Source organism: Neomonachus schauinslandi, chromosome 15 (genome assembly GCF_002201575.2).
Source record: "Neomonachus schauinslandi chromosome 15, ASM220157v2, whole genome shotgun sequence".
NCBI lineage: Eukaryota > Metazoa > Chordata > Mammalia > Carnivora > Phocidae > Neomonachus > Neomonachus schauinslandi.
Window position 1 is genome coordinate 57,962,858 of NC_058417.1, and position 25,633 is coordinate 57,988,490.

At 50.4% G+C, this 25,633-nt stretch overlaps 1 protein-coding gene across 2 annotated transcripts in view; it reads left to right on the forward strand.

Annotated features, from left to right (window-relative positions):
- RPTOR (regulatory associated protein of MTOR complex 1) overlaps window positions 1-25,633 on the forward strand; it is a 333,104-nt gene that overhangs the window by 128,133 nt on the left and 179,338 nt on the right. For both annotated transcript variants that reach the window (XM_021680930.1, XM_044921442.1), the window contains exons 4-5: window positions 7,857-8,015; window positions 20,051-20,197. In XM_021680930.1, the coding sequence (XP_021536605.1) occupies window positions 7,857-8,015; window positions 20,051-20,197 (306 nt within the window). The remainder of the gene's footprint in view (window positions 1-7,856; window positions 8,016-20,050; window positions 20,198-25,633) is intronic.

Genomic DNA, 25,633 nt, shown 5'->3' on the forward strand with positions numbered 1-25,633 from the left:
CAGTAGTCTCCCGCATCTCCACTGATGGGCTCAGGGTCCTGAGTAGTAAAACCACGGAGTCTGGCTTAGAAACGGGCCCTGCCCACACACCGCTGTGTGACCTGTGGTAGTCACTGAACCTCCCTGTCTATAAAACGGGTGCTCCAGCCGCCTGCGCCCCACGGTGCTTGTGCAGGTGGGTGAGTGGGTGTGAGTGAGGCCTCAGGACGGTGGCTGGCGCGTCCCGTGTGCAGCACGAGTGCTGACCTCTGCCCGCCTCTTCTTGTTCCGTCTTCCAGGTACTCTGCCCTGCGTTTGCTCATGTTGTCCCGACAGCCTCTGAGGTGAGCAGGGCAGGATGGTTTTCGCTGTTTTAGGAGGAGGGAGTTGAGGTTTGGCTTGGTTCCCAAACTTTCCCAGGTTGAACGGTGGGTAACTCACCGACCTGGGGCTGAATCCCAAGCCTTCCATCCTGGCAACCCTAACTGTAGAACAGGGGAGGGACTCACCAGTGGGCACGGTAGACCCTCCCCTCTGCAGCTCCTGTCCAGCATCGAGCGGCGCGGCCTGGGGACCCAACAGGGACTGTGCCCGAGGGTGAGGAACCCCTGGCAGAGCTGCCACCCGGGGGGAGGGGAGACCCCCCAGAGGGGCCTTGCTGAAGCTGGGCTTGCTGGTAGCCTGTCGGGGCGTGCACTGTGGCATTGATAGGGAGCAGCCCACCATCCGCCCTTCTCAGGGACCTGGATCTCGCTTCAGTGGGGGCTGCCGTGAGGCAGTGCAGATGCTTGTCTCAAGCCAGTCAGAGCCTCATCGGAGACACCACTGCCCTGGGCAGATCCTGGTGGGGCGTGCGGGGTGGGAAACCTGAAAATACTCCTGTCGGCAGCTAAGCTAACCGAAGGGGGCGGAGCTAGACCAGGGTCTGCTGGAGCGTTGACAGTGCCTTGTGAACCAAGAGGAGGGAGTCTTTGAAGGACCAAAAATATGGCTTAGAGATAATTTAGTACTCAGTCGTAGAAGGGGAGCCCTGGATTATTGAAGCAAGCATGCATCTAAGCGCAGTCAGATCTGCCTGCGGATGGAGTGCAGCGAGGCGTGAGGACGAACGGCCCTTTACTGGAGCGCCGACCCGTGCTGGTGGGGTGGCCGCTCGCAGAGCCGGCTCCTCCTGAGAGGTCACTGTAAATGAAACATAGTGAATGACCTTATGCATTCTATTTCTGTTAGCTAAAATTCCAGAGTAATATGAAAAGCTCTTAGAAATAGCTGGAAAGTGATCTGTGATTTCTGTGTTTCTGGACTTCTGAGGTTCACCCTTTCTGCTTCCAAAAAACAAGTGACCTCCGTTGTGCCCATGCGGGCGACCAGGACTCAGCTTGCCTGGGCACACCTCGTGGGCGAGGAGGATGGAGTAGCAGCTACCACCCGCGTGGCCGGGCCGGGGTTCAGGACGACTCTGCTCTCCACCCTGCCATGGGCTCTGGCCACCTTGTTTTTGTTTGGTTTGGTTTTTGTGCGATGGTTTTAATGAGTCTAAGATCCGTCTTTCGGTGACAAGTTTGCGGAGGATACTGGTTACATTTCGGGTACAGACGGCAGCTGTGTCCGTGTGGGTGCTCAGAGCCAGTGCCGTGTCCGCAGTCGGCTTGAGCCCCGGGAGTGAGTCCTTCAGGACGGCACAGACTCTCAAGGAGGGTTATTGGCTGAGACACTGTTTCGTGCCGCCTGTTTATCCTTCAAATACCCAGGTGTTCCACTGAAACTCTGAAGATAAGTGGTAGCTTGCTTTTGTTTTGTTTTTTTAATTAAGGGATTTTGGGGAAAACCCAATGTTATGATAATATCAGGAAAAAATTACACAGATAGCATCTTGCTATGAAACAGTGGAAACAGTGACAGAAGAGAACATGCAGGTGGGTTGGGACATTGGATTGGCGCCGCGTAGCAGCCTCCCTGCTGACCGACGGGCCCTGCCGGTTGTGCTGGGATAGCGGAGCCCCACGGCGGTCAGTCTCGGGGAAACGATGTGTTAATACAGGCGCTGTCGTTCAGACACGCACCTGTGAATTCAAGCCCCACACTTCTCCTGTGTGACTTCTGTGCGTCCAGGGATCGGGACTCGGGGAACTTCAGAGGGTTCTGTCCTCACCAACCTGTTGTCTGGAAAGCGCAGCAGTCTGTATGGAAGGACCCCAGTCCCGTGTCATTCACGTGCAGCAGTCGAGAAGCAGCCCCCGTGGGCCAACGAGAGCTGCAGGGAGCTGCGGTAGGAGGCAGGCGCTTGCATGGGCTCGGTCAGGGAGACAGGGCCGCCCAGGCAGGGAGTGTGTGGGCAGAGGTCCCAAATCATGAAGGGGCACGGCGTAACCAGACCTACGGAGAGCCTGCGGGGGCGCATGGTCGAGGGGGCCGTGTGCCCCAGGCATGGCCGTGCTCCTTGGGGGCAGTGGACATCCCCACCAAGGATTTGCTTTTAGAAGGCAAGTGGCCTGACTGTGTGCTTGGAAAGGAAGGCTCTGCCAGATAGGACAGACTTGGAGAGAGGCAGGTCTGGAGGCCTGAGGACCCTTGGGGGCATCTGACCCTGGATGAGGGCAGGGGCGGGACAGCCACATGTGAGCAACATGCCACAGGTACACTGAGCCTGGCCTGGGGACCCCCTGGAGGAAGGGCACGTGAGAGGGGGAGCAGAGCGATGGATGGGCTTGAGGTGGTGGTCTGGGTGACTGAGAACCGCGGATGCCAGGGATTAAGGTAGGGAGCCCAGAGGGGTGGGCCCGCGTGGAGCAAGACAAGGAATAGCACTGCAGGGTTGTGCTCGAAGGTGCTGCCCAGGGCGAGCATGCAGTGTGAGAGAAAGGAGGCTGAAGTTTGAGGGAGGAGGCTGGACCAGGGAGAGAGGTGAGAGACAGCAGCCTGAACAGTCTGAGGGAGGAGGCAGGGGACGAGAGCTAAGTGGAGGCAGGGCGGGGATTGGCCCTTGGGAGAGCGAGGGGCTGTGTGGGTCGCTGGAGACCTGGCTGGTGGTGGGAGCCTCAGAGCACTTGGCCATGGAGACCTGGCGACCCTCCAAGACAGTCTGGGAACAGCAGTGACATATTGGAATGGCTTGAAAAGGAGAGGTTCATGACATCATCTGTGCAGAGGGCCATCAGCATGCACACACGCCCGCCTGTGCGGGGTGCTGTGCTGTTCCTCACACTGGTCCTCCAGCCAAGGGAGAGGAGGGGCACTCGGCCAGTCAGCCACCCACCCCACTCTTCTGCCCGGTCAGTATTTGACGTTCGTTTGCTCCTTTCCCCTTAGTCTTTGCCATTGGAGGACCCCTTGCAGTCCGAAACCAGGTGCCTGGCAGGTGCATCACTGCTTCTCCATCCCCTCGTCTCCAAGGAGCCGTCCTGAGAAGGGAAACCTCTTTTTACTACTTTTCATGCCGTTACAAACCTTGAGAGACACATACACTGGCCAGTGACAAAGTAAATCTTCTTTCCTCCGGCTTCTGCTCGCAGACAGCGCGCCGGTTTTTCGCACCAGACAGACAGCTCGGCCCTTGGGAGGGCCAGCTGTCCACCCAGGAGAGCCTGCTCGTAGAGAGTGTCAGCTGTGTCTCAGGGCACTACATGAGCTGTGTCTGCGCTGAGCTGGTTTGGAGCTGCGGGAAGTCGTCTGCCGTGGGACCTGGGTGCTGTAGCAAAAGCGCTTGCTTTACCGCTGCACTCCATCCTGGCAGAACTGAAGTTTTTGAAATCCTAAACAGTATAGAAACTCCAATATTCCAATAGAACAGCTCTTTTTGAAGAACTGGGCTTTGCACACTCTAGTAGGAAGTCTGAATGGTTCATCTTCTGTTCATACACAGATATTTATTGAGTGCCAACTATGTGCCAGGCATTGCATGTACCCAAGGTGGCCATAGTGACCAGGGAAATCACGATCCCTGCCTTCATGGGACTTTAGTCAGGGCAGGGGAAGGTGGAGGGAAGGCCGACAGATGGGTGATGAGCAGATGGAGTCAGGGGTCATCGGTGCTGTAATTGGGGAGCTAGACATGCTATGGGAGAATTTGGCAGGGGGTACCTAACTCAGTTTCTGGGGCCACCAGAGAGTGAGTTCTGGAGAAGGGACAAGTTAACCTGGTATTTGAAGAAGGAAGAGGAAATGTCCAGGCAAGACTTGGAATTGGGGATAGAGGACAAGTAGGAAGAGGGCCTGACAGAGGGCTAGAGGGTAGGTAGTTGGAGCATAGATTCTCAGAGGCTGTAGACACAAGGTTTTGTAGGGACTCATGGGCCATTCTAAAGAGCTTGCAGTGGGTCAGTGGGAAGCCATCAAAGGGTTTTCAGCAAGTGAGACATCTTGAGTGTTGAGGAATGGATTTGGATAGAGCAAAATAAGACTGGTGGGTTACTTGGGAAGCTTTAGTAATCTAAGAATTAGATGATGGTGGTGGTGATGGTGGTAGAGATGAGGGTGGTGGTGGTGGTGGTGAGATTGGTGGTCGTGGTGGTGAGGATGATGATGGTGTTAGGGGTAAGAATCGTGGTGTTGAGGATGATGGTGGTAGTCATGGTGAGGATGATGGTGATGAGGATGGTGAGGATGGTGGTGGTCGTGGTGGTGGTGGTATCTGCGCTGGTTTGGCCTAGGTGGTGTTAATGGAAATGCAAAGGGCTGTAGCAACAACAAGTGCTTTTTGAGGTGGGGGAGCGTAAAGTCCCTGAACTGTCAGGGCCTAGAGCTTTCCCTACAGGGCTACCATCGAGGACAGATATCCCTTGAGCAGACCTGACCTTCCTCTCTGCCCAGCATTTCCCCGAAAGTTCTTCCTTCCTACTTGGGAAAGGCAGAGAGTGAAACATTTTCAAGTCCCCTGATCAGGGGCAAAACTGGCCCAAATTCTAATGTTACATTCATTCCTCCTGGATGGTCCTGAGAAAATCTCTGAGGCATTTCCTTGCTCGAATCTGAGCTGGAGATGTCATCCATTGCTGAGGAAGGATGGAAGGGTAGAAATGAGATCATTGGCCCAGCTGGGCGAGGCGACAGTGGTCTTCACTCGACACCCCGGGGAGAGAGAAGGCAGCGCGGCTGCTGCCGAGGCCTCCTACCTATGGGGTTTGCCCGGAGAGAAGACCTTCGAGCACCGCCCCCAGCTCCCCGTACTCTGGGCGCACTGGCGGCATCCTCTGTGGCCTCGCCTGACCGTGAGGGGCCACCGCGCTGTTCGGCCCCCAGAATCTGTCCTTGCAGGGGGAGGAGCCTGAGGAGAAGTACAGCTGCCCCGGGGACGCAGAAGCTGACTGCAGCCGCCCTGCTCTGGGTGCAGCAGGTTGCCAGGTGTCATCGAGGGGCCGGTGGCCATGGTGAGGACAGGAGACTCAGGGCCGCGCTTTCCTTCATCCAGCCAAGGGGCAGTCTTGCTGCCTCTTGCACAAGTTCCACACACGTGCCTGACCACATCTTGAGGTTTGGCCTTGGAGCCGGAATGCCGGGCACCACAGGCCGTGTTTGAGAGACTGCTGTGTCTTTGCTTATTCCACTAAAACGGTCACAGGTCCCCCAAGGGGCTCAGTGCTTCCTCTGCCGCTTGTGTCCCTCAGACCATGGAGCTGGGATCCAGGCATTGTAGTTTCAAAACCAAACCGAGCATGGCGTGGTGACATTTAATTTAGTGCTTCTCATTTCAGAGCCCTTAAAAATATTAATTAGTTCCCATAAAACCCCAGGAGGCATATTATTCATATCTGTAGCGCCTTTCATGCTAGTCCATAATGGTCCTTTTTGTGCAGTAGGTAGGAAAGTGAGGCTGAATCATTTTTTTTGTAGCCCCACCGGAGAAGACCTTGGTGGAGCCAAGGTCAGCAATAATGAATCTCTAATTTTATGGATGTCTCTGAGGAATGTCAACCCCATGGTCTTGCATGTGATTTGGGAGAACAATACTCCCCTTTAGGACTAATCTCAGGGGGAGGTGGACCGACCTTCCCTGGAGCTGGGACTTTGCAAACCCCAGTTCATTTGCCGCATGAAGGGGGGCAAGCTGAGAACAGCTGTGCGCGAGCAGCGGGAGTGAGGCATGGGCAACAGTGGGAGGCACTTGTCATGTTCCCTCAAAAGGTGCCCAGCGGCCTGGGACCATGAAGTGAGTGCAGGCCCCACAGGGTGGACGGCCTACTGCTCCTGGGAGATGGTGTGGCCTGTTCATATTTTAGGGTGCCTTGCCTCTGAGCAGCTCTTCACCACTGTATGTTGGGGTTTCTGTACCTGAGGAGCAAGAAAGCCACTGTAGAAGGATTCATGAAATTAGGAGGCTCCCTGGTATCTGGGGTTTAGTTTGGGGCCTTCTCTTTTAACTCACTTTCTGATTTCATGGTGTGCTTTGTGCGGTGTGGTTTTGGAGGACGTGTGTCCAAGTCATCTCGAGAAGATGTTCCCTCTCTACCCCAGAAATGGATTTTCATTTATCAGCCACCCTCATCTCGTTTCACCGAGATTTTGGGGTTAACCAAAATTCAGCTGTTTAGAGCATTAGGACTCTGTGCCCTGGCTCTGTCTCACTCAGAGCACAGATTCGTGGTTTATCAGTGATGAGTCAGGAGTGCTGGCCTGTGTTGTTCTCTTCAGTGTTTACCCTGCGGGATTCCAGAGGAACAGGTAAGTGCCCGCCACCTAGACCCAGTGATGTCTGTGGGCACACTTCCTAATACTGCGCTGAGATTCACTTGTGTCACTTCAGCATCAGATAGGATTCATCCTGTTCCTCGTCTCCTTACTGAGTGTTGTCATCTGTCACTCGGAAGCTGCTTGCTGATGGCTGAGCACGTCGTGAAGCCGTGGGAAGGGTGTGAAAATGGAGCCGGTGCCGAGGGGCACACCTGAACTGTTAACCGGGTCTGCCTTCGTAGGACTCAGTGCTGTCGGTGGGACTGACACGGCCACACGGGGACACAGCGAACGCTGTGTGTCGGCCAGAGAAGGAAAAGATGGTCCGTCCTGCGGGTCTGGGGAGGAGCCGTGCACCAGAGCTGGTGCCTCCGCAACACGTGTGCTGAGCCCCCACTTCGACCCGGACCATCTCCCTGTGGGTCAGCCCTTCAGAGCCCCAACGTGGGGGACCCGCAGCCTCTGTCGGCGTCAGATGAACGCACGCTGCCTTGCCGTGAAAATGAACTTGACGCCTCACATACACGTGCGCGTTCTCGCGAGCCTCTGGTGTGGCACCCTTATTTTGTGAGCAGCGTTCTGGCCCATTTGGAGGAGACTTGGGGAGGGAAGACCACGTCCTCTAACCGCTTATTGTTCACGTGTGTTAATGCTGTTGATGTTCGTAAGTTAGTTTTAGGTCCTGCTCATTCTCTGAATTCCTTCCATTCATCAGCGAGAGTCCAGGCAGGAGCCGGTGGGGGCTCAGCAGGGCCAGCATGGCGAGGAAGACAGGGCAGGCAGCCTCCTTCCTCTGTATGGCACTTTCTGTCTGTGCTGCTCTTGCCGCACTGGCCTGCAGCTTCCTGCATTTAAGCAAAGTATCTCTTCCACGTTCCAGAGGGTCTTTTTCAGAAGGCTTCAGTGTTTCCAAGAAACTCTTGTCATCACAGTGGTTGGACCTCTTGCTCATTGTGGCCGTGCGGCAAGCTTCACTTACCCATCTCACATGATCTTCTCGTAGTTCCCTAGGAATATTGGTTGGATGGATGAAGTTCCACAGCCCCCTCTGAAGGAGTCATTATCCCAGGTTTACAGGTGGAGAAACTCTCGGGGTCACTTGTCCAGGGTCACACAGCCTTTCAACGCAAACTCAGACTGAGGAAGGGGGCATGTATCCCCATATTCCCCTGAATCCACGGTGAGTTTCTTCATCTCTTCTCCTGCAACAGGCCCGGTACAAGCAGAGCCTCGACCCAACTGTGGACGAAGTGAAGAAGCTGTGCACGTCCTTACGCCGAAATGCCAAGGAGGAGCGGGTCCTCTTCCACTACAACGGCCACGGGGTGCCCAGGCCTACCGTGAACGGGGAGATCTGGGTCTTCAACAAGGTAGGAGCACTGTCAGAGGTTCGTGTGAACCCAGTCCGTTTCTCTTGCTGCCCCAAACTGTGTAAGTGTTGGTGGTCGGCCGCGGTCCCGTTCGCCCATGGCTCCATTGCTGGTCACTCCGCTTCCACAGACCCAGACGCAGTGAGGTTGGACCAGCGCCATGGGCCGGCCGTGTGGCAGGGCGTTGTGGGATCATCTCTGTCTCAGCCATGAGCTCTGGGACAGGCATGGGGAGCGTGGCCGGGGAGCGACCATCTGGAGGCCACGGCGTGGTGCCCGCGGTGTGGTGCCCAAGACGTGCCCTTGTGCTTCTGCTGCGTGGGTCGCATGGTAACCAGGTTTCTCAGTTCAGTTAGAGTGTTCTTTTAAGAATCAACAGTTTTTGGGGCGCCTGGGTGGCTCAGACGGTCAAGCGTCTGCCTTCGGCTCAGGTCATGATCTCAGGGTCCTGGGATCGAGCCCCGCATCAGGCTCCCTGCTGAGCGAGGAGCCTGCTTCTCCCTCTCCCTCTGCCTGCTTCTTCCCCTGCTTGTACACTCTCTCTCTTTCTGTCAAAAATAAATAAAATCTTCAACAAAAGAAAAGAATTAGCGGTTTCCTTAGGGAAGAAAATGGTGCACAGATTCCAAGGAGCTCACACCAGGCCACCTGCAGACGCAGCCTCGGCCCTCCCCAAGGTCCCGCTGCCGGCCTCCTGCAGCTCCTTAACCAGAGACGGTGGTGGAAGTGAGAGGTCGGCGACCCCTCCCGCCATCTTCCTGGCCTGGAGTGGCGAGTTCCGCCCCACCCTGCGGTGCCGGCATGCGGGTCCCTCGGAGCCACGGCTACGCGCTCTCCTCATCCACTGGGTGGAAGGCAGTACCTGGAGGTGTGCAGTGTTTGGTGCCACATGGCCGCCGGCCAGGGGACAAAACGCACCTTTGGAGCCCCTGTGCCCCTCCCGTGGCGCAGTCTCCCTCCTCCCCGCCAAGGTCACTGGCACAGCGGATTTCGAGTTTATCATGACCTTGCCTTCCTTTACAGCATCCCCACATTTGTGTGGCTGTCCAGGCGTGTTGGGGTTTGGGTGTTTCTGGTTGACAGGATTGGGATCTTCTGTGCCTGCTTCTCCCGCTCCATGTTACACTCTGAAGATCCATCCCTGCAAGGGTGCCTGATGCCCTTCCCTCAGCCCCACTACCAGTGTGGGGACATCTTAGGACCTGCTTGTGCCTTCAGTGCAGGCAGACGTCTGAGTGGTTCCCGTTGTTTTCCTACACTGCCCACCTTCCTCCCCAGCACTGTAGTCAGGACTTGATTTTTCTGTGCAGTGTTGGGGGTAATATGGGTCTCCCCGGGGCTGTGACATTGAGCACCTTCTGATTCGTTGTTGACCGTGGAGGCTTCCCCTTCTTGAAGTGCATGCTTCTCTCCATTTTTCACTTGGGTTAGTGTGTCATCTTCTTATTGATTTGAAAGAATTCTTCGTACTCTGGACAGCAACCCTTTATCATTTTTACGAATTGCGAGTGTCGTCTCTGAATTTATGGCTTGGATTGTTGGTTTGTTTCTGCTCTCTTAATGGTGTCCCCTCGTGGACAGCAGTTCTTTATTTTCACGTGGTCATCTTGGTCAGCCATTCTTTATGGTGTGGACATTTTGTATCTTCTTTAAGAAGTCTTACCTCATGCCAGGGTTGCAAAAGTATTCCACTGTATGTTCTTCCAAGAGGGTTGTATTTTTATCCTTAAATTTAGGTCTTTAATCTACCTGAAACAGATTTTATACATACTGTTAGGTAGGGGTTCATACTCTGTTTTTTTTGTCCCCCCCTTCAATGGATACCTACCTATTCCATTACTATTTAATGCCAACTTCGAACAAAATCAGATTTCCACAATGTGTGGGCACGTTTCTGAGTGCTCTGTCCCATGGGTCTGCCTCTGGGCCAGGAAACTATTTTCATGAGTGTAGGTTTCCAGTGATTCTTGGTATTTAGGGAAGCAGAGTCCCCCTTTTGTTCTTCAGTTCTTCTTGGCTGTTCTTGGCCCTTAGATCTTCCTTTAAGCTAGTGAACCAACTTGTCAATCAGTTGATTAATGGTGGGGGAGACTCAGCATCTTTACAATGATGAGTCTACCAAACTATACTCTCTTTAAGTATCAGTAGTATTTCATAATTTCACAAAAGTTTGCATCATTTGTTAGATATATTTTTGGGTGCTTTATATTTTTGGTGTTGTTATAAATGTTTACTATAAAATTATATTTTGTAAGTTTTTACCGAGGTGTATGGAAAGGTGGTTGATTTTTGTACATTTATTTTATGTTTATCAATTTTGCTGTTCTCTTACTGTTCCTTATAATTTATCTGTACACACTTTTTTTGTTTTAATAGACTCTTTGGTAGGTATAAAACAGCAAATTGTTCAAGAAGTTGAACATCGGTTCTATAGTGTCATTTACTGAGGGCTCATACTCACATTTTCCTGCCTACATCAAAATTGTGTTCCCATAAGCAGTCTTTGTTTGTTGGCTTTGTTTGGATCCAGGATCCAGTCCAGGTTCGTGCACTGCACTTGTTCATCATCCTTTTTGGTGTCCGTGAATGTAGATCAGTGTCTGCCTTTTTTTCTTTATTTTTTAAAGTGAAATTATCTTATCTTTTTGTAGTGAGTTACACATCAGTCTTTTTATTAATTTTTATTTAATTTTTTAAAAGATTTTTATTTATTTATTTGAGAGAGAGAGAGATAGTGAGAGCAGGAACACAAGCAGGGGGAGTGGGAGAGGGAGAAGCAGGCTTCCCGCCGAGCAGGGAGCCCGATGCGGGGCTCGATCCCAGGACCCTGGGATCATGACCTGAGCCGAAGGCAGACGCTTAACGACTGAGCCACCCAGGCTCCCTAAATTTTTTTTTTTAACTTTAGAGAGCGAGTGAGCATGTGTGCATGGCGGGTGGGGGAGGGACAGAGGGAGCGGAGCCAGACATGGGGCATGATCGCACGAACCGTGAAATCATGACCTGAGCCACAACCAAGAGCTGGACACATTAACCGATTGTGCCACCCAGGCACCCCTTATTTTTTTAATTTTTATTTAAAGATTTTATTTATTTATTTTAGAGAGAGCGCAAGTGGAGGGTAGGGACAGAGGGGAAGGGAGAGGAAGAGGGAAAGACTCCCAAGCAGACTCTGGGCTAAGCACAGAGCCTGACACGGGGCTCGATCTCACGACCCTGATGAGATCATGACCTCAGCCGAAATCAAGAGTTGGACGTTTAACTGACTAAGCCACCCAAGCGCTCCTAAGCATCGGTCTTTTAAAAAATTATTATTACTAACAGACTTTAGGTTTTGGAGCAGTTTCAGTTTTGTAGGAACATTGGGAAGTACCGAGCGTTCCCATGCACTCCGTCTCTCCCCTGTCCTCGCTGGGGCGTGGGCGTGGACACTCCCTGAAGTTCATGATCCCTACTGACACGGTGTCGTTGGCTCCATGGGGACCCACTCTTGTGCTGCACACTCTGGGTCTTGCCAGATGCATGGTGTCATGCGTCCGCCATTACCGTGTCACACAGGACAGTTTGCCTCCAAACGCCGCCCCCCCCCCCCCCAACAGCAGCCGCAGACACTCACGGTCTCTACCGTCCCACCGTTCCTAGAGTGCCAGTCAGGGGGGATCATAGTCTGTGGTATTCTCAGATTGGCTTTCTCTCGCTAGGAATACGCATTTAAGGTTCCCGCATGTGTTTTTGTGTCTTGATGGCTCACTTTTTGTACCACTGAGTAACATTTCATTGTCTGGATCGACCCCTATTGAAGGACATCTCGGTTGCTTCCGGGTTTTTTTGGCTATTGTGAATGCAGGCTTTTGGGTAGACATGAGGTTTTTACTAATTTGGGTACATACCTAGGAGTACATTGCTAGATCAGATGGTGTGTTTAGCTTTCCGAGCAGCTGCCAAACTGTCCACCAAAGGGGCTGCGTCAGTTCGCCTTCCCAGCAGCAGTGGACGAGAGTTCCCGGGGCCCCCATCCTAGTGCTAAGCATTTGTTGTTGCCAGTGTTGTGGAGTTTAGCTCTTCTAATTCGGTGCACAGTGGTGTCTCACTGTTGTTTGAATTTGCAATTCCTTAATAACATATGATGTGGAGTGTCTTTTCATCTGCTTATTGGCCATCTGTATACTTTCTTTGGTGGGGTGTCCATATCTTTGCCCACTATTTTTTTTCAGTAGGGTGCGCGCTCAGCATGAAGTCCAATGTGGGGCCTAAACTCACGACCCCAAGATCAAGACCTGAGCTGAGATCAAGAGTCAGGTGCTCAGCCAATGAGCCGCCCTGATGCCCCTGTTTTGCCCACTTTTAAATAGGGTTGTTTTCTTATTCACTTTTTAGGATTCTTTTTATATTTTGGATGCAAGTCCCTTATCAGATTTGTATTCTATAAATCCTTCCTCCCAGTCTGTGACTTGTATTTTCATTCACTCAACAGTGCGCATCGACTTTTTGTTGAATCCAGACCAATTATTCTCTAGAATGTCCCACATTCCAAATTAATTTGTTTTGTCTTAAGTTTATATCAGACTGGACTGAAAGCAAGACCAAACTTCATGCCATCTACAGGGATGCACTGTAAATACAAAGAAAAAGGTTGGACACGAAAGATGTATCGTGCAAATACTAGTTGTAAGAGAGCTAGGGTGACCCTGTTACTAATCAGAAAAAGGACTTGAGACACGAGTGTTACCAGAGGCGAAGATGGACAATTCACGATGACACGTGGTTGGGTAAACCGCCCTGGACGTGTATATGCCTGATGGGAGAGTTCAGACTACACAGAGCAAGAGTGCTAGAACCAGAGAGAAAGCAGCAAATCCACAGTCCTAGTTGGAGCTTTGAAGAACCATCTATCAGTAATTAGTAAGTTAAAACTCAAGTTAAAATTACAGATAAAATTGATAATTAAAAACTTTCTCACAAAGAAAACTCCAGACATGGTATGTTTTTTTTGGTTAAAAAGAACTCAGTTACTACTATAAAAGACTGAACGATACTGCCAGCCGCTCTGCACAGTGAACATAAACCTCTGTCCAGTCACTGCAGAACGTGCACACTCTCCAGCACAGGCGGTGCATCCCCGAGATGGGCCACGCGCGGGTCACTTACGTGTCTCCCTCGGGTCTGGAGGGTCAGCATCATACAGAGTATATTCTCTGACCACAGAATTTGGAATTGTAGCATATCTGGAAAATCCTCAAATACTTGGAAATTGAATAACACATATGTCAAGAAAGGTATCACAAAGGGAAGTAAAGATTATTCAGACTAAACAGTGAGAATAGCACTTGCCAAAATTTGCAGAATGCAGTGCTTGCTTGGAGATGTGTACCCTGAAATCTTTATATAGAAAGGCAGGAAGGTTTGAAATTACAATCTCAGTTTCTACCTTAAGAAACTAGAAAATGATGGGCCCACTAAGCTCAAAGCAAGGAGAACAAGAGAAGTAACAAAGAGCACAAATCAGTAAAATAGAGGACAGGCAGTAGGGAGCTGACCGCTAACATTTTTTTTCTAAACGGACAAGTCTCTAGCTGGATAGATCAAGAGGAAAAGAGAAGACAGGACCCACATTTGGAAATGAAAGAGCGGACATCACCACATATCCTGCAGACATAGAAAAGATGAGGACAGATTAATATTTTATACCAATAAATTTAACAACTTAAATTAGATGGGAAATGCCTTGAAACATACAGCTTACCCAAAGTGACCCAGAGTGAAATAGAAAACCTGAGTAGCCCTGTGTCAATCAGAGACTTTGAATTCATAGTTAAAAGTCTTACAGCTTGACTCATGGATGAGTGGATATTTTTCCTTAAAAATTATTTTACCAGCAAACTGTTCCCTGATCAGTATATGTAAACTGTTAAATCCTAAAGGGAAAAAAAGTCATTTGGGAGTGTTCTTTGTAAAGCATGAGGCGTGCAGGTGGCCAGAACTGAGGATCGAGTGTCCCAAGTCTCTACTGCACCCTCATCCGCCCACACCAGGGACTCTCAGGGTCTTGGAACTTAAGAGAAATGCAGGTGATTCGACCCCGCCCACGATGACAGAAGCCCCGGAGGGGCCCAGAGGTGCCCAGAGGTCTGTTTCACTGCCCACCCCGCCCCCTGCCATGCTGATGCAAGTGGGTTTGAGAACTTCTGCTCTATAAATCCGGTTCTCTAATAGGATAAGACATCTGAGAAATCAGTTAAGGTTTTATCTCTTAGCATGAGGGGGATCATATTTTTTTTTTTTTTTTTTAAGATTTTATTTATTTATTTGACACACAGAGAGAAAGCACAAGTAGCAGAGAGGCAGGCAGAGAGAGAGGCAGAAGCAGGCTCTCCACTGAGCAGGGAGCCCGATGCGGGACTCGATCCTGGGACTCCAGGATCATGACCTGAGCCGAAGGCAGTCGCTCAACCAACTGAGCCACCCAGGCGCCCCAGGATCATATTTTTTTTGAACTTTGAAGCTCTTGTAAAGAAATAGTCCCAAGTTTTCAGCACTTCCCCTGAAGAAATAGGATCTTTACTGATGGTCTTCCTTCAACTCTTACAGACAAACACCAAGTGCTAGAAATCCTCAGAAAATAAAAGTCAAGTTTACAATAATTAACAGCTTTTTTTTGGACCCTGCTGCACTCTCAATATGGATAGAGTAACAATTATAACAAATGATAAATAGGATCTGGCACAAATGTTGCTCTTTAAAATTACAAGTGTATGTTTTTTAAAATTGCATTTAAAAACCTCTATGGTGCATCTTTCAACAAGATCAATAATGAACTGTATACTAAAGCAGAATGAGAACAAGAATGTCACTATTGGATAGAGAATGCAGTTTTCAAAACCAGTAAATTCTATTATTTAAATAATATTTATTTAGAATTACTGATGGAGTTAACGGTTATTTAACTATAATAAAGGAAAAACAGAGGAAGGGTCCACAAAGCCAGTGAGCCTTCAGCCTTGTAGATTTTGAGGGACCGAGAGTTTGCCTGGGGCTCCCCCTCCAGAGTCGTTGACGGCTGCACTTGGTCCAGGAGCCTGGCTCTTCCACACCTCACATATCTGGGCCATCACCTCCCACTAGTGGGTGATGTGTTTGGAGAACACCCTTTGGAAAGAAGATGCATCTTCTGCTGCCCCCTCTCCTCAGAGAACGGCTGCAGGCAAACCCCTTTGCAGGGCAGGGGACTCAGGGTGACGTGTGAGCTCAGAAGGAAGCTCACCGCCCTGGGCGGCTTTCCAGGAAAGCCCTCAGGAGGGGGCTGCGTGACTGTGGCTGAGACTTCCGACTCACACTTGGACATTTTTGGGCGAAGATGCCCTCAGAGTCTTCTCAGAAATGGGGAGGTGCTTCTTGCGAGGTGCACTGCTTCCCCTGGGAGCCCAGGGCCGCTCTCCCCGCCTCCTGTCCTGGCCCCGTGCTTGACTCAGCCCCGGAGGACAGTCTGACGAAGCAAGGGGACCTTTCTTTTTCACGTTTAATATAACCTGACAGATGAATTGGATTGTAATGAATAAATTATCTAAAACCCATTTCCGTTTCTTTGTTCGAAATGAAAACATGGCCTTTAGTATGTTTTTCAAGAGAAAGGAGAGATGCTTTGGTGAGGAATTCTCTGAATGTGTAGCTTTGGTGGGGGAGAAGCCAGACGTCTGCCCGGAGGGCCCTGGGGTGTGCGGCGGCCTCCCGCACAGAGGGGCCTGCACTCGTCCGGCCTGTACAGCCGGTTCCGCTGAGGTGACGCGGGATGGGAGAAACAGCTGTGCTTTGGCCGCTGGTTCTGTTCTCTGCTCCTGCCTCTGTAGGCCCGGCCTGAAGCCTGACAAACTGCCCAGGGTCTTTCTGAGAAGGGAAATGAGATCTACGTGCTCATGTTCTAATAAGAATTCATTCTCAAAGGTCATTTTCCTCAGTGCGGTTTAATAGAGTTGATTTTGTTTTTCCCAGTGGGTATGGACTTCCCACATCTGCAGTCTCACTAACCCGAGCACACACAGCTTCGGTTGCAGATCAGATCGCCTCTCCTCAAAGGTAGAGGTTCTCACTGGGACAGGATCCCCCTCAGGACACATTGGCAATGTCCAGAGACCTTGTTGATCCACAACTGGGCAGGGACACTGCCAAACATCATGCAGTGCCCGGGGAGGGGGGGCACACTCAGTGATCGGCCCCAAACGCCCCCAGTGCCAGGCTGGGAGGGTGCAGGGAGGGTGCTGGGGAGTGGGCGCAGAAAGGGGCTCTCTTCCCCACTGTGCCCCGGAGACCTCTATCCACGTCCCACTCTGCCTGGTGGAGCGCTTGCCGAAGCCTTCCGGCTTACACGGGTAATGTATAATGCCTGTTTGTTCTAAAATATTGGAAGAATGTAGAAGTATATCATAGTCACCCTTGGAGATTACCCTTTTCCTCTTTCCTTTTAGTAGTTTGTGTGCCTTTTTATCTTTTTAGAAAGTACAAGTAATTTCTGTTATAAAAGATTCCAAGAGAACAGAAGTATTAAAGGAAACGGATAATACACCTTTGCCCCAAAATGCACACTGTTACCTCCCCAGCCCTTAGTAGTTCGATCCTTCTCCCTTCAGTACTGTTTCTATGACAGACACTTCCCGAGTTCCCATTGGGTGCAGAGCAGAGCCCAGTCGCGCATGCTTCACACACAGAGCCTTTTCCTTTTCTTCCCACAAAATGGTATGTTGTCTGTGCGATGTTCTAAGACTTGCACTTTTTAAATCATAATAAGCCTTTGATATCTTTCCATGTCAACCCATAGCAATGAGCCCAGTCTTTTTAGGGCTGCATGGTGTTCCATGATGTGGATGTATGGACATTCTTTTGCTTAATGGTCCTTCCCATTGAAAGTGCAAGGATCCAGGATAGGCTGTGATGGTCCACGAAAGTTGTTGGGGCTTGCTGTGGCCTCCTCGGGACATGGGGCCTAGGCCCCTTCCATCCGACACTCCCCTTCTGTCCCTCTGCTCTTGTCCTCTGCACGGTCAGAGATGTCTCAGCATGTCTACATTCCCACAGGGGAGAGAGAGAGGAAGAGGTGAGCAGGAGGGTAGCACTGATAATTTGGACACATCGCTTCTGATCATGTCCCATTGGCCAGAGTTTGGCTGCAAGATCAGACTGAGGTGCAGAGGAAGCTGGGAAATGTACTCAGCGGGAACTTGCTTTGGGGAAGCAGAGGGAGGAAAGACAGATTAGACGAGCTTTCTCCTCCATGGTGGCATTTAGATAGCTGTCAGGATTTTACCAGCTAGAGTATCGTATATCCTTGTACACACATTTCTGCATGCAGATGCAAGTATTTCTGTAGGATGGACACCTAAGTCAAAGGGATGTACATTTTTTTTTTTAAAGATTTTATTTATTTATTTGAGAGAGAGAGAATGAGAGAGAGCACACGAGAGGGGGGAGGGCCAGAGGGAGAAGCAGACTCCCCGCCGAGCAGGGAGCCCGATGCGGGACTCGATCCAGGGACTCCAGGATCATGACCTGAGCCGAAGGCAGTCGCTTAACCAACTGAGCCACCCAGGCGCCCGGGATGTACATTTAAAATTTGTATGTACTACCGAATTGCTTTCTAAAAAAGCTTCCCGGGCCGTGTGGGGGCTCAAGTCAGTTGAGCATCTGTCTGACTCATGATTTCGGCTCAGGTCATGATCTCAGGGTCATGACATCAAGCCCCATGTCGGGCTCCATGTTCAGCGCTCAGCAGGGAGTCAGCTTGAGATTCTCTCTCTCTCTCTCTCTCTCCCTCTCTCTGCCCCTCCCCCCACACATGCTCTCTTTCTAAAAAATAGTAATAACAACAAAAAGCTTCCTTATTTACATATCTACCAACAATAAACTGGTGCCTTGTTGAACACATCCTGGTCTGTTCATCTTCTTTATTTCTTTCTACCTTGCTGGACGAAGACAGATACATAAATAGACAGATGGTTCTCATTGTAATCTGTGTTTCCATGATTCATCAAGAGCGTGAAACTCTTTTCATAATCCTTCATCATTCCTGCTTCTGAGAGTTGTGTGTTTGTATCCTTTGCCTGTTTGTTTATCATTGTTGGTCTGAGCAGAAACTCATACCCATGTACCCTCTAAAAATCCTGTCGCGTGTGTTTTACCCACTTTGTTCTTGAATTGCTTATCATTGGTGTGTGTTTTGTCAGAATTACGTAATTTTTGTGTTTCTATATTTCTCCTTAAGACTTCTGAGTTTTGTGAATAAGAGGGCTTTCTTGCACCAAAATAAATAAAAATCTTTTATTCTGTTTTTATATTTAGTTTTAAAATCTATCTTGATTTTTTTTGTATGTAGAATTTCAGCAATATTGAATGGCTAGTAGATTTTATAGTGTCACTTACGGAATTATTGTTCTTCCTTCACTGAGTTAAAATGCCACCTTCATTATAATTATATATGTGGGTCTATTTCTGGATGTTCTTTTCTGTTGATTTGTTTTTCTTGCCCTCCCTAATACCATCCTGTAATTACCATGGATTTATAGTATATTTAATATCTGGTAGTGCAGGTCCCTACTCATTATTCTTCATTTAAAAATGGGTGCGTGGGGTTTTTTTCTTTCTTTCTTTTTTTTGTGCTATTCTCGTGTATTTCTCTTCTGCACTAACTTTAGAATCAGCTTGTCAAATTGCTGGTATTTGGACTGGGCTAGCGTTGACGCTATAGACTCCTTAGGTTAGGCTTGACGTATGTGGAAGCCTCCGGTGAGCAAGCTCAGGGACAGCATTTCCAAGCATTCTCGTTCGTAGCGCAGTCATGACCAGCCAGCCACAGAGGAGGCCGGTCAGCAAGGCGAAGCGGCCCAGCGTCAGCAGAGTGGGGTCCCTCTTGGGGTACAGATGTCCGCTCCCTCACGCACACATACCTGTGCTGTCTGGACGTGGCCTCATCCCATCTAGGTGGACTTAGATCTTGTCCTTTGCTGTGCGTTTCAGGAAAGCCTCTGCCAGCCACCTCCGTCACAGACTTTCCTAGGCCCTGCTGCGTACTCTTGTCTTCTGCCCTGTTTTCCTGGCGTGTTCTCACCGCCCTCATGGTAATACCGGAGGTGGTTACTGTGGATCAGCTGCTAGAAATGCAGTCCCCTTCACTGCGCGCGTGCAGAGCTGACTGATGCCAGCTTCGCCAGGGGAAGGGTACATGAGGGGGGTGTTCCATGCAGAAGGGTCGCTGCAGACTGTTGCCTCTGAGTGAGGATTGTCCTCGTTTCTCTAGTGAGGTGAGAACATCCTGCTCTGTGATTACCAGTCATCTCTTGAGTGTTTTCGAGTACTGAACAGGACAGTGTGTCCAGAAAAATATTGCACTTAGTGGATTCATGTTAATAAGTTTCTGTTCTGTGGTTTGAAAAAATCAGAGTGCCAAATCACTTGCATCCTTTAAGTGTGATTTCCAAGTCATCTGGAGGATTAAGTGCTTATGGGTATCTCTGAAATAGAAGGTACAATGGGGAAAAAATGCAAATTTTAGCCTAGGCAGCTCCTCAGAGCATTTCCCTGGTAAGTGAGGTGCATGGTACATTCTAGAAGCACAGACAAGTCACAGAGGAAGATGGCGAGCAGGGAAAGGGGCACATGTACGTCCTTTAAGTGTGTAAGAGGAGGCCGTGGTTTGGTTCCCAGGGGTGGGAGAGGAAGGTAAATGATGAAGCCCTGCTGGTAGGACACGTGGAGGGAAATCCCGCTGTGGGCAGGGGCCCATGTTTCCAGGAGACAGCCAGCCGCTGAACCCAGCGGCGACTGCTGAGGAGCTTCCGGGGCCGCTGTCCGGCACTCACAGGTCTGGGTACAGCGGCACGCGGGCACACCCCAGGGGCTTAGTTTGCTGTGATTGACCGCATGTACGAGCGGTGACTCAGCCCTCCGTGCCGCCTGGCCCACCGTGTCGTCCCTTCCTTGTCGTGCAGGGGCTGGTTGGAGGTCCTGTGCAGGAGGCGTAAGTCACGCGTGCACTGTGTTTTGTTTTCCAGAACTACACTCAGTACATCCCTCTGTCCATATATGACCTGCAGACGTGGATGGGCAGCCCGTCGATATTCGTCTACGACTGCTCCAACGCTGGCTTGATCGTCAAGTCCTTCAAACAGTTTGCCCTGCAGAGGGAGCAGGAACTGGAGGTGAGGCCCCCGCCCCAGGACTGCTGCTGAGTTTCCCGTTTCCTCCCAGCGGGGGGCGGGGGGGGCGACTCCCTCAGCGTGCTCGGGGCGCCGTGGTGGATTCTGTGACAAGGAGCTGGAGAGGCACTCGGCACGAGCCTCGGGCTGCATTTTTACATCTCATTTTATTCTGTGTCATTTTTAGTCTAAACATTAATTAAGTGATAACATTAACAGAGTTGATTTGCACTCCAGTGGTCTCTGCCTCTGAGATAAATGTTAAAGTAAAGCAGACACATCGATTTTAGGAGAAACGGACCCATATCTGGGCATAGCCATCAATTCTGCATCTTTGTTATTGTCCCCATCGTGTGTGTGTGCGTGTGCATGTGTGGGTGAAAAACACCCCACTGAGCTAAATACAGAAAACGAACTCAAACATTTGCCATCAGTCACTTCTGTTTGAGGAGCTGGAGAGCCGGTGCCGCATTCTGCTCACGAAGAGACATTTCACTCGGTTGTTTTAGTTAATATTTGATGTTTGAACCAAACAGTGAATTCTGAAGAGAAGTTGTAGAGGCATTTTCAGTTAAGACACCTCCATCCTGTGGTCTGCGCGAGAGCGTGGGAATAAAATATTCTGCAGCCTCGAGGGGATGATGAATTCCGATTGGTGGCAGTGCAGGAAATTCTCAATTCCGGAACAAAAATGGTCCTGCGTACATGTTTCCTCAAGCCTTTTTGGGTCTATTCAATTTTAATGTATTGTTGTGCTTTTCATGTTTCATCAGAGGATGTGGATGAAATAATCAGCAATAAAATTTGGAATTCTATGTGGTAGAATTTAAAATTAACATGTCATGCAGTTCAATATTTTATATTTATAAATGAGGTCCCTGTGCAGAACATGGCATAAGAGTGACTGATAAATACGGTGCCCTTTATCCTTGGAAATGGGGCCCAGCTCCACGAGGCATGATTTTTGCATTCTGTAATAAGAGAAGGGGAAGACCACGTTTTGTATCATCCAATTATTACCATGCTTTTAGGCTTTTCATCCACGTTTACCCAAGGGACAGGTTATCTAATGAGCACTAAAGACTCAGAGCACCTAGAGCTGATTTGCTTTTCCTCACATTCAAGTAATAAATACTGCAAAAAAGGTTTTTCTTTTTTACATTTAAAATATGTAAATGAAATGCCAAAGAATGCTGCCTGATTTTTATCCCAATTCATGAGCTTCAGGGTGGTAAAGGAAAAACAGTACATCTGCCTCCGCAGAAAACAGCGAGGTGGACGTGGCCTCTCCCCTCGCGGCCTGAGGAAGGCGGGCGCTTCCCCAGGCATGGGCCTGAGCACCGACTTCCCCACACGCTGTGGGTCTGCCCTGTCACCACCTTGTGCTCTCTGTATGTCGCCAAGCCTTACTCAGCCTTGGAAACTGTTCATTTTGGTGAGCGTGCCAAAAAAGGTTTCAATGCATCTTTTTTGGGGAGAAAATGTTTAATTGACTAATTCCTCATGGGGGAGAGCAAATGAGAAATACATTATCTGAAGTGGCAAATAGATGGCAGTACAAAGTTATACCATCTGTTTTATAATTAGCTCTGACTTTTATCTTCCTTCTTTTTTTTTAATTACAGTGTAGATAAGTCTTGTGTTTTGCCATCACACTTACTATGATTGGCTATTGTTCAGTTGGTCTCTTGCATAAACAGTGGAAATTAAAATGATAAAATTGGCTCCCAGCTAATATCTTAATGTTTGTTTTAGTCATTTTAAGGTGTGCTGTGCAAACAGAAATCCTGTGTAGCCTCTTAGTTTATTCTTTTATGTAATTCTTACCCACTCTACAGTTGGTTACATTCTTTGTCAACTTACAGTACATTGTAACGGCTTTATTGGGTAGGTGATGACATGTGAGCTGAAAGAAGTTGGCAAGTGAAACGGTTTGTGCCAACATTTAAAGAGTAGAGGATGCAAGCGATGGCACAAAATGCATGAAGATGGTTACTCGGACCGGAGAGCCTCCAAGGTGTAAACATGAGCACAGGTGTGAGGGGCGTACGTTTGGAGGGGTGGCCGTTGGCGTTCACATTTTCTGCGGCACCTACTGCCTCTCCGCAGGACCGGGGCCGCCCCCGAGGAGCGTTGCCGGTGCGGTAGAAGCTCCCTCCCCCCGAAAGCACAGCAAAAGTTCCACTCGCAACTGGAACCGCATCACGGAAAACACATTGTCTGTCGCTCAGTCATCTGTACATTTTTCGTTGTGTCATGTTACTTTGTAATTTGAACGTTAGAGTCAGTCTTCAAATCTCTGTGCTTGCAATGTTCTTTTTAAAGTAAGTAGTTTTATTATTACCAAATTAGGATATGCCATGATTTTAGAGATCAGATAGCACAGAGGGCCAGTGATGGTTGGAGCAGGCTCTGGCCCCAACGCGTCCCAGCCAGGGCTCCGCTCCTGAAGGGAACCTCTATTTCTGGTTCCTCTGCTGAGCATCTCTATAAATGCAGATAATGTGCTTGTGCTGGTGCTTCTCAGTTCATAAATTTTGGGTTGTCCGTGAGCTTTCTGCTATCATACAAACCAAAACACCTGCCACCACGGATCACAGCGCGGTGGACGCTTCCCTGGCGTGGGCCTGAGTGCCGACTTCCCCGCACGCAGTCAGTTCTGATTAAAGACGTGGAGAAGTTAAGTATAGTTTTGGAGGTAAAGAGACCTATTACAAGGTAGTTTTAAGTCCCGTTTGTTGTGTGTGTTGGTGAATTCTCCAGGGCAGTTGAAGGGGGTGGCCACTAACTACCCCTCCCGCCTCCCCACGGCCATTTAGTTGTACTTACTGGTTTTGGCCTCTGTGTACTTTGTAGCCTTTGCAAATCTAAATAATACCTTTCTGTGTATTTCTAGGTTTATCAGTAGTCAGTGACGTCTTTCAGTTTTTAGGCTTCGTACTCTGACTTCTTTGGCTGTCTTCTGTTCCCTGATTGAGTCCCCATGGTTGGTGTGTTGGCTGATTCTCAAACGTGACAAACATCACAACCATGTGAACATCACTCATCGCGTGGCTGAATCGGGTGCTTTGGTTTACCATTTTATAACAGTTTTTGTTTCTTTGATTTTCCTGGAGACTTCCTCTTTTCTTTTTAGATCTCTCACATTTCCTGGGATCGCATCGCATCTCAGAACATGTCCTTCCCAGAGTGTGTTCCTCACCAGCTCCCCGCTGCTCGTTCAGGTGGCTCTGGTGATGGCGCCTCCCAAAGCTGCCGTCCTGGGCTCTCCCTTCAGTGCCAGACCCCAGACCCCACCTCTGCCTCTTCCTTGGTTTTCTCCTTCCTTCTGCTGGGGCAGACCCTCAGGTCACAACCTAAGGAAGGGTGCGTGGGGTTAATCTTTCTCAGCCCTTTGCTGAGTGTCTGCATCTGAATGCTTCCAGCGGGAAGGGATGGAGCAGCTCACTGCCGGTTTCTAAACCCGGAGTGGTGTGTCTTTGTCAGGAAGGTCTGTGAGGCACGCCATGTGGTCATTCACTGTGCCCCTGGGCCTGGGCCGCTCTCACCGTCCGCTCTGGCGCCCATGGCTCGTGGTGTTCTCTCCTGCCACGTGCAGCACGCCTGTGTGTGTGAGGCAAGAAGAGGTGGCGTCTGGGTGGTATGTCTGCCTCTCCCTCCGACAGCCTGGCGGACTTCCCGTCGTGTGCATGGCTGGCCCTGGGTGACTTGGCCCCCGCCGTGGCCGGCATGGCGGCCGGGAATGGCATGGGGCATGAGTATTGGACGACCTGGTGGTGAGTGTCTGCAGCCTTGTGGTGTGTGTGCAAGGCCTACAAGGCACGTGGATGGCAAGTGGGGGCCTGGCCGTGGTGGTGGGCGTAGTAACACCCCTTGTTCCCCAGAGACACACTGGGCTGAACAGTGTGCCAGCAAGCCGCGCTCCTGAACACAGTCTTCCTGGGACTGGGACTGGTGCTCGGGCCGTTTCTAGGTGGCGAGTGGGGAGCAGGGAGCATGTGTTCTCTGCACCAGGACGGTTCCTGTACCGCTCGGTCCACGACTCTGCAGCCTCCTCTCCTTGGTGCTCTGCAAGGTTCTTCTCATGATGCCTCCAAGCCAGTCCCACGTCCACCCTCCGTCCTCTGCTCACTGTTGTCCGGTCCACGGCTGCTGGCTCGCATGGCGCCCCCAGCTCGCAGAGACCTGTTGCGTGGACCCTTGTTTTCATAGTGACAAGCAGACTCGATCCCGCAGTGCCCCTGAATCCACAGTGATGGAACCACCCTGCTTCCCATGGGCATTCCTGTGTGTGAACTGATACGTGACATCATCACGCATCCGTCACGGTGACTACATTTTATGTCACAGAGTTAAACGAAGTAATTCTGACAAAAGAGAACTAACTGCAGACTCTTCGTGTCTCTTAAGAACGTGTTAAATGTGCATTCCGTAGAACTATAGACTCCGGTCCCGACAGCACACTGTGAGGCTGCCCGTGGACCTCACTGCCGAGTCTGCGGTTTGCATCAGGGTCCTGTGTGTGCTACGGCGCCCGTGGGCGATGCCCGACACCACAGGCTGCTTCCCAGCGTGCCGGCAGAGAGGCGTGTGTCGCGACCACTGTTGTCCGTGAGGAGTCTGTGTGTGTGTGGATGTGCGGTGTTCTCCGAGCACTGGTGGTGGGGACACAGGGTGCTGCTGCTGGGGGGCTCGGGGCCCGTCCAGCTCCACTGCTCCAGCACAGCTACTTCGTACCCCCTACCCCGTCCACCTTCAGAACTGTCACCTGTAGGTGGTGGAGAAACGAGAGGTCGGTTATGCGATAGCTGTGTTCATGTTCTTCTTTAGGTTTTAAATGATGCTAATTTGTATCATTGGCGTCCCCCTCTTTCCTGCGTTATGTCCATTTCCCCAAGTACTAACTCTTCTCTTAGGCTTACGTGGATTGTTCTCTTTTATCTGGGAGGCGTGTGATGACTCTGCTCTGTCTTCCATGTTGAAGAATGAAGAGATGCCCCCGTGTATTCGCGGGCGGGAATTCTCAGCCGGGGAAGTGGCCGAGGGGCTGTCTGGCTGCAGGCATGGTCGCCATGCAGGGCTGCTACTTTCCTGGGGCGCCAGCCACCTCACCAGCCGCCCTGCTTTGCCCCAGGTGCATCAGTAACTCTTTAGCGAAGGAAACCCAAGCACTTTCCAGGGAGGAGGGGCAAGGGTGGCGGCAGGACACCTGGTTCCAGGCACGCAGGTGAGCAGTGGGCTGTCGATGACAGGTGTTCAGGTGACTCGGTCTTCCAGCCCACGCCACTCCAGGTTGTGGCCAGTGATCCCCCTTCACCTCTTGCCTCTCTGCACATATTCTGGACAGTTTCCTGCCCTCCTTTTAATAAAGGCTGGCCACGTTCACCCCTCTATAACTTATACTTTCTGCATAGTAAGCAGTACGAATTCATAATAGCA